The sequence below is a fragment of the Stigmatopora nigra genome, chromosome 12, assembly GCF_051989575.1.
Source record: "Stigmatopora nigra isolate UIUO_SnigA chromosome 12, RoL_Snig_1.1, whole genome shotgun sequence".
In the NCBI taxonomy this organism is placed as follows: Eukaryota; Metazoa; Chordata; class Actinopteri; order Syngnathiformes; family Syngnathidae; genus Stigmatopora; species Stigmatopora nigra.
Genome location: NC_135519.1, coordinates 8789348 through 8807068, shown reverse-complemented (window position 1 = coordinate 8807068; position 17721 = coordinate 8789348). Strand labels below are relative to the sequence as shown.

The window sequence follows — 17721 nt, the reverse complement described above, 5'->3', positions numbered from 1 at the left end:
TCAGAGAACCAGATTTTCCACATTCAAACACGCAAAGTGCAGATATTAGTGTGCAAAACATCGTGAGTGATTGGTTCTCAATGATAGCATAGTTTGACTGTGGTTATTAGATGGATTTAATCTTTTTTATTAAGATGGATAAGGATTTATAAATGATGTTTGGGATTGGCCCTATGGTGGCTTCACATAAAACACTTGAAATGTACACATCCTCTGATTGGCTGCTCGCTCATGTGGCTCTATTCAGATCAACAGCCATACCAGAGCCACATGAGGACAGCCAATCCCCAAGATAGCGAACCTGTCCCAGGTCTTAAAGTAAATAAGAGAAAAAAAACCCACACAAAAATAGGTGAGGTCGTGACTGCTTAGGTGCGGCTTTCAGCATTGACAGATAGAAACAGATTTATTGATTTTTACGATTAAGGTGAGGCAACACCCTGTAGTGCACAAGGACGTTTGTGAATATTATTTCCTCAGTTGTGGGGTCATGAATATGGTTTTATTATGGAGGGAATAAACTGTCTGTGTAATTAATATATCCATGTAAACACAGTCAGCTGAGATCCTAATATTTCTGCTGTTGTACTTGAGATAATGTTTCACCCTTGCATTGCTTACACAACTGAGCAATGATATTAGTATTGTACTAAATTTAATATAGTAGCGAGTTTCTTGTGACTGATTGGAATCCTTCTGTGAGATAGCCCTTCAGTTTTCTGGGTCAAACTGACCCATTTTCAACTTTTCTCTAAATTTTGGAAATATATTCTTCAACTTGCTTCATATTTATAAAATATATCACCATTTTGGGTTATTCTTTTTCCTTTGTCTTCACTAAAGGGACAAGTAAGATGGAGCCTTTGCCAGGACACTGTGTGAAATTACAGTTAATGTTGAACTTATTGGCAGTCAACTGGAAGTAAAAAAAAAATGCATAAAGAAGGGGCCAAAAGGGAGAAAATGCAATGAGATAAGATTTGTTTTTAATTCATGATGTTTTTTTGTGTTTTAAAAGAAAATACAAATGAAAGCCAAACATGAAACAAAGCAAAGAGCCATAGTATACACAAAAGTGTTAATTAAGAAGCAAACAGTCACATTTATTTTGTCCAGGAGCCTTATGCGGCTCAAGAGCTATGTGTTCGCCACTCCTAGAGAATACGATACTAAAAATGGCAAGAAAAAATTATGCAAATATGACTTTCATTTGGTTCCCATTCAGTTACCAGCATTATAAATATTCCATTCATTCTTACACAAAGAAAATGCATTGCCTACAGCTAAGTAACGGGAGTATGGAAGTAATTTTGCCTGCGCTACATAATATTTTTCAGGTAGCTCCTTATATGGCTGGAATTAAGCTCCTCCTATTTGACGGCTGACGGGGAACACGGAAGTGCGCTTACTGCGCTGTTTTTTTTCTGCAGGCGTTCCGTTTAAACGCGCCCTGGTACGCCGAGGATAGTTTGATTCTGATCTCAGTGGTGTCTGTGTTGCTATTCACGTAAGCAATTTCGTATTTTCCTTACTAATAATGCTCTTCAACCGATGAAAATGATACGGATCCTCCAGTTTATATGCATTATGTGCTAGCGTTAGCTGCTTGAACGAAACAGTGTTTACTGTACTATATCCGTGGCATTACTTCCATGATAGAATGAAGGTGATTATTGGTTAAGGAAAATAAAAGATCATTAACTTTTAGCATGGCCCATTACTTTGCTTTAAGCTGTGTTCAATAAGTTTTGTATGTGTATGCGATGATCACAAGTTAAACCCTGACATGTAGTTAAACACAAGTCCAACCTTTGGCTGTGGAACTGTCATTGTCATGAATTGGGATGACACACCCCTTTTTTTAATGTGGGAACTTGTAGTAATGGTCCTTTTGTTATTATGCAGTTATAAGAAGGAAGGAACTCTAACTTGATATGAAAATTAACGACCTCCCAACATGTTAAATGTGGTTTAGTTTGTTTGTTGTTCTTATTTGTGCACTTCTCTACTTATTGATGTTGCTGACTACTTATTATGGTGACTAGTTATTACGTTGACCAGTTATTACGTTGACTACTTATGTTGAATACTTATTACCTGTTGATTGTTTGTTGTTGTTATTTGTGGACTGAGTGGTGAAGCTTTAAATCTCATTATACTTGTATAATGACAATAAAAGCATTCAATTCAATGTTATAAGAGTGACTAGCTGCTCAATTTTGCTGCGCTATACTAACGTCTCTACCCTGACACTCTCTATTTCAGCAAAATGTTCCGCTTGCGGGCACTGTCCGCTTTGTGGGTTGGCGTGGCACACTTGCCTCGAAGCTACCACAACGGGGCAGTGCGAAAATCTGGACGAAGGAGGCTGATGCTTGCAGCTCTGGTTGGTGTAACTGGTGTCTCTGCTAGTGCTGGACTACTATGGAAAAGGTAGGACTGAGTTCTTTCAAAATCTCTATAAACCTCTTGTTAGACAAATTCGCCAAATTATCACCACTTCCAATAAACATGATTTGTTGCATATCTGGAGTGGCTTAAAAACATGGCACCTATCATCATCGCCATCAGGAGCAAGCCTTTAAATGTGTCTGGACCTTTTATGTTTATGTTTATCTGTTTATGACTTTCTGCAAGAGTGTTTTACCTTTTTTGCTCCAAGATCTACTTTTCAATGAGTTTACATTCCATGATTTATTGTTTTCACAGGTCACTAACGAAGGTCAGCAATTATGTAATAATATACCTTGCATTAGGGAGCGACAGGGAATGAAAATCCACTCTCCATTCACGCTAAAGCTTACTGTGGACATGCCAAATTCATTCAATCGAAAGGAGGGGAGAGATCAAAATGTTATTGTTGTGCCATCAACCAATAGTTCCATGGCGATCTACCGGTAGATCGCGATCTATGTAATGGGGACGCCTGGTCTAAAATGTTTCAATACTGCAATGTGAGCATCATAACAAAGGGTGCACACCACTAAGCTTGTAGTCACTGGTGACTACCCAGGTAGGGTGTTATTTTTGCATCCCACAGCGCAGTCTTTCATTTAAATAACTCCCATGAATCATGTAACACAGCAAGACTACAGATGAATTAAATGGGGATTTCTTGCCAAGTCACACAATACACGTGTTATGGCAGATCATGTGGCATCTTTTTCTTCCCATGCAGAAGGTGTCACTGAGTTTTGATTGCTTTGCATTGCTAAGGAGGCTGGTGTTTATTTAAGACAAATTGTTGAATAGGGTGTTCAAGTGCTGACACGAGATCCCGGTGGCGATACAATAACTGTGCTGCAGGAGCCAGCGTGATGGATGATACGATTGGGTGTTTGCGACTGTCTGCAGGTTCTCACCCTCGCCACCGCTCTGTTTGTATCTCATTACATCAAATTATTATTATTCAGACCACCCAAGACTGTCTTCGTAGATCATTATTATCGTGCTTTGTCAAATGTTACAGGAGGATAGTGGTCAGGGAATTGACTGTTAGAGAGTTCAGCATTTCAAAGTCATATTAAAGAGATATACAGTCTAGAATACCATTAAAGACCTTCCTTCCTAATGATGGTAGCTCAATTAATCCAAATATGCAAATCACAAATATATGAGAACTTTGATAATGGAGAAAGTGTTTAAACACAGAAAGAGACACCTCATAGACGTTGGCATTTACGAATTGGAACAGTGTCATCTTTAACAAGGCCCCCTTTGGCCCTTAGAGACAATGACATTCCCCTCACTATCTCATTTTTTTTCCTTCAAGTAAAAGCAACACTATATATGTAAGAATACACTACAAGATTCTTAATTTCTCCTAGGAGTAATTCTGTCTACTACTACTTGGAAATATTTGCTGTGATTGACTTTTTTTTCTCCAGTGTTCAACTTCTCATCTACTTGTAATCTGTCTGTTTTTGGAAACTAGAGCGTATGCTGAAGCAGGGCCATCAGTACGACATTCCCATCCCCAAAATGGAGAAGAGTTTGTAAAGGCTTCAGACACTGAATCAGAAAACACAGTGGAGGCAAGCAGTAGTGATGACGAGGCCAAGAATGAAAGTGGTGAAGGGAAAAAAAAGAAGCAACGCTCTGGATTCCGTGACCGCAAGGTAATCAATAACCAGCCAATTCGAACAATCAGCCACTCTTCTCTTTGATTCCTTTAAAGGCACGTCTATCAGATGCCCCAACAGCAATCAATAGGTTGTTTTGATAGAATATTTTAAAGAGGCAATCATTTTGCATTTTTGCCATCATAAACAGGAATGGTAATTAGTGATTGGGGAGGGAGCTGAGAAGAAAGTTAAGTGGTCTTCTGTTTAATCCTTGTTGATTATTTAAACATTAAGGGTTGACATTAGGATCTATGGGTAAATTCTATTGGAGTCTGCTGAAATATTCAGCCGGTCAATGCACTTTTGTGGCTTGTGCTGCCATTTTTGCAATCAGCTATTTGTAAAAAGGGTTGGTGGTAAAAATCTGTGGTTGCCATAGCAAGTGCTAGCATGCCACATAGATGCGACAACAGGACGATCAGGATGAACGATCACCTTTTGTGTACATTGGAGCTCTGCAACACATTTCATGCTGCACAATGACCTGTGAGAGCAAGAAGAATGAGCCCTAATGTTCCCTTTATAGGTACTGCTGTAGTTTGATCTAAAGAAAGATAATAATTTAATGTGTTCGACAGGTAATGGAGTACGAGAATAGGATACGGGCGTACTCAACCCCAGACAAGATTTTCCGGTATTTTGCCACATTGAAGATTATTGGTGAGCATGGAGATGCAGAGGTTTACATGACACCCCAGGACTTTATACGCTCTATCACCCCAAATGAGAAGCAGCCGGAGAGTAAGTCACAGTTGAATTTTACCACAAACATTTTTTAATGCCTGAATTCCATTTGTTCTTCCTCTTTTTTTCTTCTTCCTAGGTTTGCCCTATTTAAAAAATACAAGTGTATTCTTGTTTGTACTGATTTCTGGAAAAGGCTAATGCATTTTTGCAGGGGCAGATTTAAAAGGTGTGAATGTGTGTGTGCCTTTGTTCATGTCTACTTCATAATGCTGTTGGTACATGCTTGTCAATTTAAAAAAATAAGTAAAATATGCAATGCTAGTGTCATGACAGTACATGATTGGAATTCTCACAGAGTTTTTTGATAAATACTAGATGGATATTATTTACCAATCCAAGCTAAATCCTTGGATAATTAATTGTAGTTGTTTCTTAGTTGAAACATGGCGTGCTTGAAATGTTCTATCATACAGGTATTTTCTTTTGTTACCTATTTTATGGCATTTTACAATTCTTGCAGGGTTTAAAATGATTCGAAGACAAGCATGGGTGACTAATGATCACAAGTGTTGAGTCTTTAAAAAAATCTGCTATGTGGAAATGGGTTGTGGATAATCATTATTATTCATTTGCACGTCAGTGATGGAGAAAAATGTTAGTGCCATTTGCTGCGTCAAATGATCAGGCATCACATTTTTAATGAGGATCTTTAATCTAATACATCACTGTATTATTTTTTTTTTTTACCCTCCAGATCTTGGCCTTGATCAGTTTGTCGTGAAGCGCTATGATGGAAAGGTAAGCAAAGTCCAGAATATAGTTTTGTTATGGTTTTTTACTTCCAGGTTCAGTGTTTTTTTTATCTTAATAAACTATAGTTGTGGTTTGCACTACTAGCTGAAATTAACTTTTTATATTGAAATTAATGGATTAGCCATGAATCCAGATGGAATGTTTTTTTCTTTGTCTTTAATTTAAAAAAAAACACTGAATTGAAAAATATAATAATGAAAATGGGATATAGAAGACAAAAAAATGGTTTTCTGAAGTATATATATTTGCGTGGGAGTCCACTAACGGTACCCCCCCCCCCCCCCCACACACACACACACACACTCACAATGTAGTACATTTAATTGATGCTCTCCCCTAGATAGTGCCTTATCAAACCCCCTCCTTCGCTGCAATCTCCAGTAGAGAGGATTGATGAGTACTTAAGAGCTTAGGGGATGCTCTGCACAAATTTCAAGGTTTTGTAGTTACACAAACAGTTGAATATGCTCCTTGGGAGCCATTCAACATTTTCGTAAAAAAATGAAATAATTAAAACCTAATTAAATAAGTGAAGCACAGAATTAATTATGTTTACATTCAGTCAGAGAAAGCACTAATGGCATGCTGTTTGGAGCCATTTATCTTGAACCCAAGCAATATTTGTCAGTCAAATGTTCCAATAAAAGGTTCCGCCACCACAATTTCTTTTTTAAATTATTATTTTTTTACTCTCTAAACTTTTAGGAGCCAGTATGCAAGAGCTTACAATGGCCAATTGACAGTTTGTATCTCAACACGTACCACAAGTTAGGGTAACTTTTATGCCAATGCTTCCTTTTTTCCCTTTCCCAATGCTTTTAGGTCAATAGTTTAAGTAACATCAAAAAGAGTTTCAGCTTTTCTTTCATGAAAAGGAACATTTCGTAATTTTTCTTTTTGTTTAGCCTCTTTTGTTCCTCTTTACCAAATGCTTCCTTTATTTGTTAGGCAAATTTCTGTCCACATCACTTTGTCTTATACTGCATTTAGATTTTCTTGTTTCGCAGCATTCCCTCCAGTGTTGCTAAAGATGTATAATATGGCCTTTACGTGTAAGAATTTGAAGTATAGGTGTTATTTCCATCTCAATAAGTCCCCATTGGTTATTTATTGCACATTTATTCCAGGTTCAGCCCACATATAAGGCAAACACAACACACCCAGTGTGACTGAATGAGCATCTAATGTCTTTACTGACTCACCATGTGTGTTTTAACTGCCCAGAGAACAGAGGCATTCTGAAAGTATTAATGGGATTTCTTGTTTCCCCCCAAACACAATTTGTCATTGTGTCCATCGTTGTGTGTTTTCCACCCAATGAGTTCATGAAATTATACTTTTTGCAGCCACTGTTAACACATAGCTGTTGTTACCATTTTATTGTTGTTGATTTTATCATGTTTTTGTGTAAACTGTCTCATTCTCATAACAAGTAATTGGACCATTTTCTCTCTCTTCCCCTCCTTGTGAATTTCCATCTTTCTCAAAACCCCATCTTTCAAATCTCCACCTTGTTTGTCCTGACCCCGGCCTCCAATAAATCCATCCGCTGATGCCTGGTTTCAACCCAAAATCTCCCCGCCCCTTCTTCCTTGCTTCCCCTTCGCCCTTGCCCCCAATCCTGCTTCGGCCCCTCCCCCACTTCAGGACTTCTGGCAGGTAATGGGTGTGTAGTAAATTGCATGTGTGCACTTGAATGAAATGCTCCACATTGTAGTCAATACTCAAACATATGCCTCTCCTTTTCCTTCATATACTTTTATTTTTTCTTCCCTCCCTCTTTCCTCCTAACGTTAACTTCAACCTTGTATCCTATTGTTAGTGCAGGAGAACACTTAAACATTTTAATAACAAGTAATTTAACAAATCATTCCAATGTGAACAAACAACACTGGGCATCACCAAGGGTTTGTTTTGTTGTTGATGTGCCAGGTCAAATCACGTGATCGGAAATTGGGCCCGATCATATCAGTAAAAAAGATTGGGTTGTTAAAATGTATTTGTTTTCATTTTTAAGTATTAACATAGTTTACCGAGTAAGGTAACAAATAACAAAATAAAGCATAAATACTACACAAACAACTATTACATTTTTATATTTATAGTATTAAACCTAACCCTTCTATGTGATTAATGCGATAGGGATTCGGATGTACTTTTCCCCCTCCTTAATATTACATTTTATCGGTATTAGGATTCTCCAAATCCGGTGTCTCAGACTCGCATAGAAAAGATATCTCATCGGGATTTCCCCATTTTGTGTAGTAGCCTCAATTAGGTTAAAACTTAGTTTAATAATGAAGGAAGTGTGTAGAGACACATTACCAATTGCAGCTGCAGTTATTGTCTAGTCTAGTGTTTCAGCATTAGACAGTTTAACTCTACGTTGGCCATTATACTAAAGATTGCCCACTGCTCTTCGTTTATTAAACCTGCTGCTTGCAACTTTCTGCTATACCAACCATATTAAATTATTCAAATGGAACCCTCGACTTTATTTCTCTTAAAAATACTAAATGCTTCAGCAGCAGAAAGGAGGAGCAGCTAAAATATCGACCTCACAGGAAACTATGTAGACCAATACTTTAAATATAGATGCTATAATCAACAGCAAATGTTCTCCCCATATAAAAATCCCATAGTCGCTGTTCCCCTCCACTCAATCTTTCTTGTTCTTTATAAATAATGTTTTCCTCCATCTCCTTTTGTTTCCTTTTTTAAGAGTTAAGCTTCCTTCTATCTGCCTTGGTTTGGCGCACATGCCCGTTTCGTCAGCATGCTCCTTTACCAGTGTCTTCTTTAAAAAGTAGCTGGTGGTGGTGCCCTATTTTCTCGCATGGTGGCAACACAGGGGCTGTGGACTCAGGAAATGGCTCTTTTAGCTAGCGCTGATGCTGTATGGATGTGCTTCGAAGCCTTCACCAATTCATCTTTTGAAATGTTCACATATAAACACTGCATGGTGCCTGAACAGCATGGTTTAAAGTCACTTAAGACAGGAAGTATGTACACATCTCTTGTCGGCAAATGGTTCTCGACATTATACGGGTCTATGAATGAAAAGACACCAGTTAGTGAGATTGCGTGTGTGAGATTCAAAATAACAATCTTCTTGTCACCATAGCTGTTATGATGTTCATTCTTTTTGATTTTACAGGAAGCTTCAGAAGCCACCGTGCTGTACTTGATTTAAATACAGTGGTACCTCGAGATACGAGCTTAATGCGTTCCGGCACTGAGCTCGTATGTCGGTTTTAATCTACTCTCAACTCTATCAAAGATTGCACATAAACGGTTGCAGAGTTCTTTTCTTTTCATCCACATACGTGCTTCTAATGAACAAGGGGTTTTGGGTCACATGGTCATCTGAGGTCATACTTTTTTTCTCGTGAGGCAACTGCCATTTCTCGGCAACCAAAAAGCGTCAGCTGAGCACTCTGTATCAGGATAAATTCTGAAGTCATGCTCCAAGAATAATTATGACCTATTACAGCACACCTGTTCTGTAGGATTTCAGGACCAGGGACAGAGACAGTTAAAATGTTCCATCTACCCACACATCTACTGCATGCAGTTGGTGGTCATTTTGTCCCATAGAGAATTTCATAGGAGTGCTTCATCGAGAATAAGTGGGAAGGTCAGGAGAAGCTCTTCATAAAATTGCACAATATAGAGGTTTATGTAGTATATAAACGTTCTGACCGCACTTATTTATTCATCGATTTCAAGCTTTTTAGCCGAGGAATTACTGCTTCTGAGCAATGAATATGTAAAAAAACACATGCCTCAATGACAGAAATCATTTAATCTAGCCTTTCTCAGTAAAACATTTAAAAAAAAAAAAAAAAAAAAATATATATATATATATATATATATATATATATATATATATATATATATATATATATATATATATATATATATATATATATATATATATATATATATATATATATATATACATATATATATATATATATATATAATGTATGTATTCACTGAGCTATTAGTAGAATATCGCACATGTTCTAGAAGCAATTTGTCAGAGTGTACTTAAAAAGTATTTTTGTGGCCTGATATGAAATGAGTAGAAGGAGCCACTTGGCACGCTATCTACTGACTGCAAGACCTCAGTGAATGATGAATTAGATTTGTTGGATTTAAGATGTTAGTTCAAATGTGTCCAGTGCCGCTTTCTGGCTGCTAGGAAACAGAGGGGATTAGCCTTGACCAAACTCTCGACCTCCCTTGGGACTTGCTCAGTTATATATAACAGTGATTCATTTGACAGCATCGTCGGCAGCTCTGTCCTAACTAACCATATCTGTGCCTTGACTCGCAGACTAGTCACTTGCTTTTTCATTATTTTCCTCCAGCTATAATCTTAGATTGATGAGAGAAAGATTGGCATGCAAACATGATCTGTCTTAGTCCACATATTTAATAAGGGAGCATGCTCAGATTCCCTCTGACAGCTGCGATGTTGACACGAATCAGGAGGCACACATTGTCAATTGAAGCGCTATCTTTTAATTAACTCGAGTACTAGTAATTAGGACTACACTCATTTGTGGAGCAGTAATTTGTGACCCCTAACACCATTAATTAGCACTACATATACATTCTCTCATTTCATTTGTTTTTAAATTCAATTGATATTGTTTTTTATAATTCATTGTTCTGCAAAGAAAAAAAACATGCCGCTTTATGAGATTGACCAAAAAAATGACTTAGACAACAGGTGATTACGAAATGGTAAACCAGTTTTTTTACCTTTATTTTTGAAGCAAATGTTTTTATCATTATTATTGACGTGTTTACATTTGTTTCAGTATGTTATGTGTGAAAGACAGTAGTTGGAGACCCTGCTAAAGATAGCAGAGGCCATGCTGTCTCTAACAGTTCTTTCTCATCCTTCCTCTTCCTCTGAAATGGACCTCATACAGACGGAGGTAACTCCACCGGGGCTCAGTTTTTTAACCCCTGACCCCCCAACCCAACCCTTCCCAAGGCATGCGCCGTTTATACAGTACAACCACTCTTAGGTGGATACAATTATTGGAAATGTTCCTATTTGACCTTTCTTTCACTTGAGTGTGCAGTGTGCATGCGGTTAGGTTACCCTTTCATGCAAGGCTGTAAATATACACATGCTAAAAGAAAACAACGTTAGTTGTATATGTGTGAAGACCCAAATTCCCTTTGTTTGGAATAATACCTTTTGGTTTGTGTTCCAGATGTGATTTATCTATAATGTGTATATGTTTGTACTGCGTTCTTGTGATGTTTCCCTCTCTTGTTATGTCGATTTCACACTGTGAGTACAGTCTCTGCAATATGAAGTTTTCTTCATCTAATATTTGCCATGCCCACTCTCACTTGCTTGTGTATATATAGCGTTATGTGTATGCAGCACTTGCATGACTTAAAATGCACGTATATAATGTATTCAGTCTAATGCACACTGGTTCTCCTATATTTTGTGAAAGAAACGTTTCTTTTTGGGATGTGTATGTGTTATAGACACAGCACTGGGAACTAATAATGCTCGTTCTTAACAGAATACCTTTACGCTCTTTTAATATAGTAATGTTCTTCTTTGTTTTTTTCTGTGGTACTTTGAACAGAAAATAGCCCAAGAAAGGGAGAAGTTTGCAGATGAAGACAGCATCTTTTACACTCTGGGGGAATGTGGCCTCATTTCCTTCTCTGACTACATCTTTCTTACCACTGTGCTGTCCAGTAAGTACCGGTTTGTCCTTATGACCCAATGTTCCTCTAGCCTTGCGTAGAGTTCTGAAATTTAATACAAACTCAATCTCTTTTATATTTTTCAAACTGTGACTATTTTGTAGTCAAATTCAATGGCATTTTACTTATAACTTTTGTACATCACAATGAAAACTATGGAGCTGACTTCCTAGTTTCCAATAGCTACTTTTAAAATTTATCCGCAGCTTAAGCGAGGCCATTTTAATCCGTTCTTTTGATTAAACTTCTGCAGAACATTTCAAGGACAAGTCATTTTAAAGCGGACACAGCAGACTACTTTTTGGTTTCATTCGTTCAATTTTATATAGCCACAAAGATGACACATTTAATTACATATGCTCTATTATAGAGAACTTAAATGTGACACATTTTACTGACATTCATTTCATTTCTACATTTTATTGTCTATATATTTATCATGTTGTTAAGAATGAAATTCTTTTTGTTTCTATTTGTTGTCTCCAGCTCCCCAGAGGAACTTTGAGATTGCTTTTAAGATGTTTGATCTCAACGGTGACGGAGAGGTAGACCTGGAGGAATTTGAACAGGTTTGTCTGAAATCAGCAACATTCATTGTAAAACCTTGTCACACATTAACACAAAAAACAAGAACGCAGCACTCGTTTCAGACTTAGATATTTGTCTCTGGAAAAACTAATGAGGCAATTTTCAATCTCAACAGCTCGAAGGAAGTAAAGATTTATTCAGGATTTCTTTTTAATTCAAGTGAATGTAAGATTTTAATTTAGTGGAGAGGGATCTGATCATTTTAAAAGAAAGGCAACTCCAATCACTCTTGCAGCACCCTAACAGAAACAATGGTTAAAGCATTATTTCTTTTATTCTGCATTTGTTTGTAGGTCCAGAGCATTATTCGCTCTCAAACCAGCATGGGCATGCGACACAGAGACCGCTCCACCACAGGAAACACTCTAAAGACTGCCGGCTGCAGCTCGGCACTCACCACCTACTTTTTTGGACAAGACCTGAAAGGAAAACTCACCATTGGCAGCTTTCTTGAGTTTCAGAGGAAGCTGCAGCATGATGTGCTGAAGCTAGAGGTATCCATTAATGCTTAGTTTTAATAGCTAATAACTATGTAAAATGGTTCTTCTTCCTAAACATAATCTTTATTATTGCTGTCAGAAAACCTGCTTTTGAACATTTCAGAAAGACTTAACACCTCCCTGGTTTATGATTGGTCAGCTCATCTAGTAATTCTTGCAGGCTCATCTTTTGCTTAGTAACAAGCTCCCTCTTATGTTACGAATTAGCATTTTGAGAGCTTGGCACCTTTTGTGACAAAGAATGAAGGCTGCCGTGCTGCTGTCAGTGCTACCGCAGATATAAATCGCCAGGATTGACCTGACAGGACCAAGGTCCAGTCCACTACACAAAGACTCACTCAGCTGGAACAAAAAAAATGAAAATGAAAAAATGCACACTAAGATTTAATGCTACCACTCCATTTCTGTTCCTGATTCAACATAGTGCCTGACACTAGAATTTACCGTTTCCCATCATCCAGAGACAGCCTATTCATTTGTTTGTTCTCGTGTGCCGCACTCCGTTCTCATTAGTCTCCCCCTCTTGCGTTTCCCCTCCTCCAGTTCGAGCGGAACGATCCAGTGGATGGACGAATCTCTGAGAGACAGTTTGGCGGTATGCTGCTGGCGTACAGCGGCGTTCAATCTCGAAAACTCAAGCAGATGCAGAAGGGATTGAAGAAGATGTTTAAGGATGCACAGGTGTGTGAGGTTATAGGTAATTCATGTGAACATAAACTCAACAATTGCCACTAATTGACATTACTAAATTAGAATGTGTGACGAGCTTGTGTATCCGTGGTGTGTGTGTTAATAGTAATCAAGATTGTCCACCTGGGCAAGTTTTCCCCCGTTTCTTCATTTTTGTTATCTGTTGTGAGCTCTTTGTAGGACTTTCGGACTAGGATATTGGATTTTAGGTCGTTAAAGGCGATAGATGTTTGGAGAGATAAGAGAGACAGACAGTCGAGATGTTGACAATCTCATAAAGCCAAAATATCATTAAGTCATCTTAATAGGGTTTAGGAACGTATTGCTCGTAAACCATATCTTTTGATGTGCACATTTTCTACAGTCTGCCAACTTGGTAGAGGTGCTGCACCTCCCATAAAGCAGTGGTGACAGCTACTCGTTAGGAAATACATTGATCCTCCCACATTCCAAAGACATGCGGGGTAGGCTGGTTTGACACTTTAAATTGCCCCTAGGTATGAGTGGGAGCGTGAATGCTTGTCTGTCTCCTCGTGCCATGCGATCGGCTCATTCAGATTTTACAGAGTCGGGATTGACTTGATTGGCCTAGACTCAACTTTACAAGAGATGGCCGACTATCCCGAAAGTATCTGTGCACTCGAGCAACAGGTGGCAACATATAGTAGCTACTTGCCTATGGGGTAATCTTAGGCCAGATAATGTTGACAAATTTGTCCTGTCCTCCTCGCTACAAATCTATGATTGTGATCTATAATATTCATGTATGTCCTTAAAAGAGATAAAACCTTTAAGCATTAAGATGGTAATTGTTTTAAATCGTTGCACTTTAAAGGTGAACCAGTTACTTAAGTTTCAGTCTATAGAGAGAAATATTTGATAACTTTTTTTAAAAATCATGACATGATCTTTTTGCCATAACGCATACCATTCCCCCCAACCCCAATCTGTTTTGAGGTCTTCCACTATAATTGGCTGCTTTTAATATATGTATAACGGCCGTGAAAGAGTTAATCTGCATGTTTTGACTCTACTGTTCAAGATTATTATGACTGCTGACAGCAAACTCCGAATGTGCACTTTGACTCCCTTTAACCACCATGTGCTCACTTGACCATGGTTTCATGCTGGTTGCGTGTCTCTGTAATGAGCCCTGTCAGTCAGGGTACATAGCTCTAGTCTTGAGGATTAGATATGTCCCATCACTTCGTCTTCAAAGACAGGATACGCCCCGTGGATGACGTTCAGGTTTCTGTAATATTTGACGGCATGGCTGATAAGCTTAGCTGGATACTGCTAGTGTGATGGGCAATTTGCAGCGTCGAGCTTGGCCTCACCTGCATCTCTAACAGAGTCTGTTTAAAGAAGATTTATTTTTTTGAGCTAATGAGCAGTTCAGTACGGTGGCGGTCACGCCGTATTATGTATGTGGGCCGATTCTGCTGACACTCCATGGCGCACTGCTCATCCATGCATGCCCGATGCCTTTGCCCATTTTTGTCACACTGCTGAGCTGCATCATGCTCGCGGCTCTCAGGAATTTTTGGGCGACCTTTCCATTATTTCGCCGTGACCCGGTCACGGCCGGTTACATGCTGTATTGGTTTTCAATTGTTTGCCTTTTTCTCATCCATGTTTTCCTCTCTTTTTGCAGGGTATAACATTTGAAGAGGTGGAGAATTTCTTTACCTTCCTGAAGAATGTCAACGATGTGGACACGGCATTGAGTTTCTACCACATGGCCGGAGCGTCCATAGATAAAGGTGAAATCACTTTCACGCTGACCTTCTCTTATAATGGCTTTCATTTTCGTGTCGAGCTGGAAATTGTCTTCTCACTCAATCTGTGAGTTGTTTTCAAGTCTCCCTTTAAAAAAAATAGCAAAGATGATTTTGATTGACACCATTGCAACTCTCGTCCTGAGCTGATACTATTGCTAAGAAAACCTAAATGACCCACCTCAAACATGTTTTATTTAATGGGCATTGTTTCCAAAACCTATCTGTCACTCTTTATAGTCAACCAACTACGATTTGTGCTTGCTGAAGCCTGAGCATTGTTAGTCAGCAGCAGATTATGGCTCATTTCGTCAGAGTCACGGTCAATCAGCACATCACAGTTGTTTGTCACAGAAAGCTGTTGCTTTATTCACATCCACATCTTCCAAATTCAAAGTGCACATGGAAACAAATATCGCCCTTTTATCAGCTTCCTAATGAGTCAGCGTTTTTTTCCATTCTGAACAATGATTCAGCTTTTTAGTTCTGTCTGCACATTTATTGGCTGTGATTCACCATGGAAACAACAGCTAATAGAATTGACCACAGTCTGGGCAAAGTGCTTGTTTTGAACCTACGCTTTTGTTACATAAATGCATAAACTTACAATGTCAACATGAACTGATGGACCGTCCATCAGTATATATCCATAAATCCCATAATGCATCTTGAATATATATTTACACATGTATATATGTGTATATATGTATCATCACTTTATTTTTTTATTTTTTTTACACGTACATTCAAGATGCATTATGGGATTTATGGAAGCCATAACCTCTACTCACTACACTTTCCAACAGTGCTACAAATGGGAACTGACTAAAGTGCTTCTGAGCTAAGTCATTGTGTCTCTTGGAGTTGGGCCAAAAAGACCAGTCGTAGAATCGTTTTTATTAATTTTATGGCAATCCTTTTCTCATCCTAGCTTTTTTTCTTTTTTTATACTCCTCCCCAGCTTTCCCACTCTTTCATACGATGCCCATTTTAAGCATGCCCATCAATAACAGTGGATGAGATGAATTCGTTTTTCCACATTTCATTTATTTCCTCTGCTCGGGGCTTTTCCAACCCGCCTCTTCAGTTTTTTTGTCTTCAAATCCCTCCATCTTCTCCGTCATTTCCATATCTATCGAATTCTGTACACTGCGAGTGGGACTCCGCAGCTGCTGATGTACAGGCAATTACTTGTGGCGTCCACCACACAGACCATTATACTTTCCACTAATGAGTTTTTTTTTGTCTGTGTTTTTCAACTCCCAGTTACCATGAAACAGGTGGCTCGTACCGTCGCTAAGGTGGAGTTGTCGGATCACGTGTGCGATGTTGTCTTCGCTCTATTCGACTGCGATGGTAATCAGACGCTAAAACGTAGTGGTTTCACACAAGCAACTATTAAGCAAGAAATCATCTGTTTTTCTTCTACTTCAGGGAACGGAGAGCTCAGTAATAAGGAGTTCATCGCCATTATGAAACAGAGGCTCATGCGGGGGCTGGAAAAACCCAAGGACATGGGCTTCACACGTTTGGTCCGTGCCATGTGGAAGTGTGCTCAGGACACCGCTTGGGACTTTGCAATGCCAAAGACTTCATAGAAACCAAAGGTGAGGCGAGTGGGAGGAACAAAGTTTTTACACACATTTTCATTCTACACTTCCAAGGACGGCACCCCTGAGGGGCTTTGTGACGCATTCTGGTGTTAAAAAAGCAAGTGTAGCGTGTGCCTGGAAGGCTTACCATGAATGCAGCACACATTTGTACAATGGAAATTATATAGTAAGTATTTATTTCTCATTTTCATATTCAGTGCAGACATCGAGAACATGTGACCTTTTTGTTAACAATATTGATTTTTTTCCCCTCAAATATGGCTTGTTAAGACTATAGCTAGATTCTTGTAACATTTGAGTTCATAAATTGTCACTCTGAAATGCATGTGTGTATTATGCAAATTGTTGTATGCTTACTAAAAAACTTTATAAAAAAATACTTATCCAAATTAAAAGAATATATTGGTTAAATTCTTCACCTTTTTTCCCCCCCACACGATAAATAGGTGGCGTGGTATCTTTTTTCTCCCATTCTGGGTCGTACAGGTAATATCCAGTAATACAGTGGCTCCATTAAATCTAATGTCCAATCAACAGGAAATTATTTTGCACTTTCACTGAGTGAGCAATAGAACAGTTGCAGTCTGGAATCCTGTAGAGATTGAAAGGGAAAAATATTAGTATTTTCTTTTAGACACTATAATTAGAAGAGCAGCTTTTACCCCCCAAAAAACGAGCAGTTGCTTTGCTGATTAAAAGTGGGCTCAATTGAAATAGGTGCTTTGGTTAGTTATGGTTAAGACTTTTCAGTAAAATGATTTTATGATAGCTAGGCTCAATCAGTCTTATTTTAAAATGTAGCACATGCCAAGGAATTTTCTGACAACAAAACAAGAATAATGAGCAATTTCTGTCAAACAAAGGATTTGGTATGCTGACACAAGAATGAACCAAAGCCTGTCATGCTGCAGTGACAATGACATTTTCATTACAGGATTGCATCTTTTGGGTGCCAATACAAGAACTACTGTGTATGCAAACACTATAATCATGTTTTCCAAAACACTGTTCAAAACAAATCACAATATCTCATCGCTCATCTCATTTTCTGAACAACTTTATTCTTATTAGGGTCATGGGGAGTGCTGGAGCCAATCCCAGCTGTCTCCAGATTAGAGGCGGGCCCGGTACACTCTAAATGGGTGGCTAGCCCGATCGCAGGGCACAAGTTGACAGA

General features: G+C 38.5%; 1 protein-coding gene across 2 annotated transcripts; it reads left to right on the top strand.

Moving 5' to 3' along the window:
* The first annotated feature begins 1386 nt into the window (after window positions 1–1386).
* Window positions 1387–16864, top strand: micu1 (mitochondrial calcium uptake 1). 2 transcript variants are annotated; one of them, XM_077729887.1, is made up of 12 exons: window positions 1387–1507; window positions 2266–2433; window positions 3935–4118; window positions 4703–4865; window positions 5566–5609; window positions 11252–11366; window positions 11862–11944; window positions 12257–12457; window positions 13007–13144; window positions 14808–14916; window positions 16198–16287; window positions 16366–16864. In XM_077729887.1, the coding sequence occupies exons 2-12, from the start codon at window positions 2270–2272 to the stop codon at window positions 16527–16529; spliced, it is 1455 nt and encodes a 484-aa protein (XP_077586013.1). In that variant the 5' UTR covers window positions 1387–1507; window positions 2266–2269; the 3' UTR covers window positions 16530–16864. The 2 variants fall into 2 exon arrangements, with proteins under 2 accessions (XP_077586013.1, XP_077586014.1); XM_077729888.1 differs by lacking the exons at window positions 1387–1507; window positions 2266–2433; window positions 3935–4118; window positions 4703–4865; window positions 5566–5609 and adding an exon at window positions 9654–10576.
* The last annotated feature ends 857 nt before the right edge of the window (window positions 16865–17721 follow it).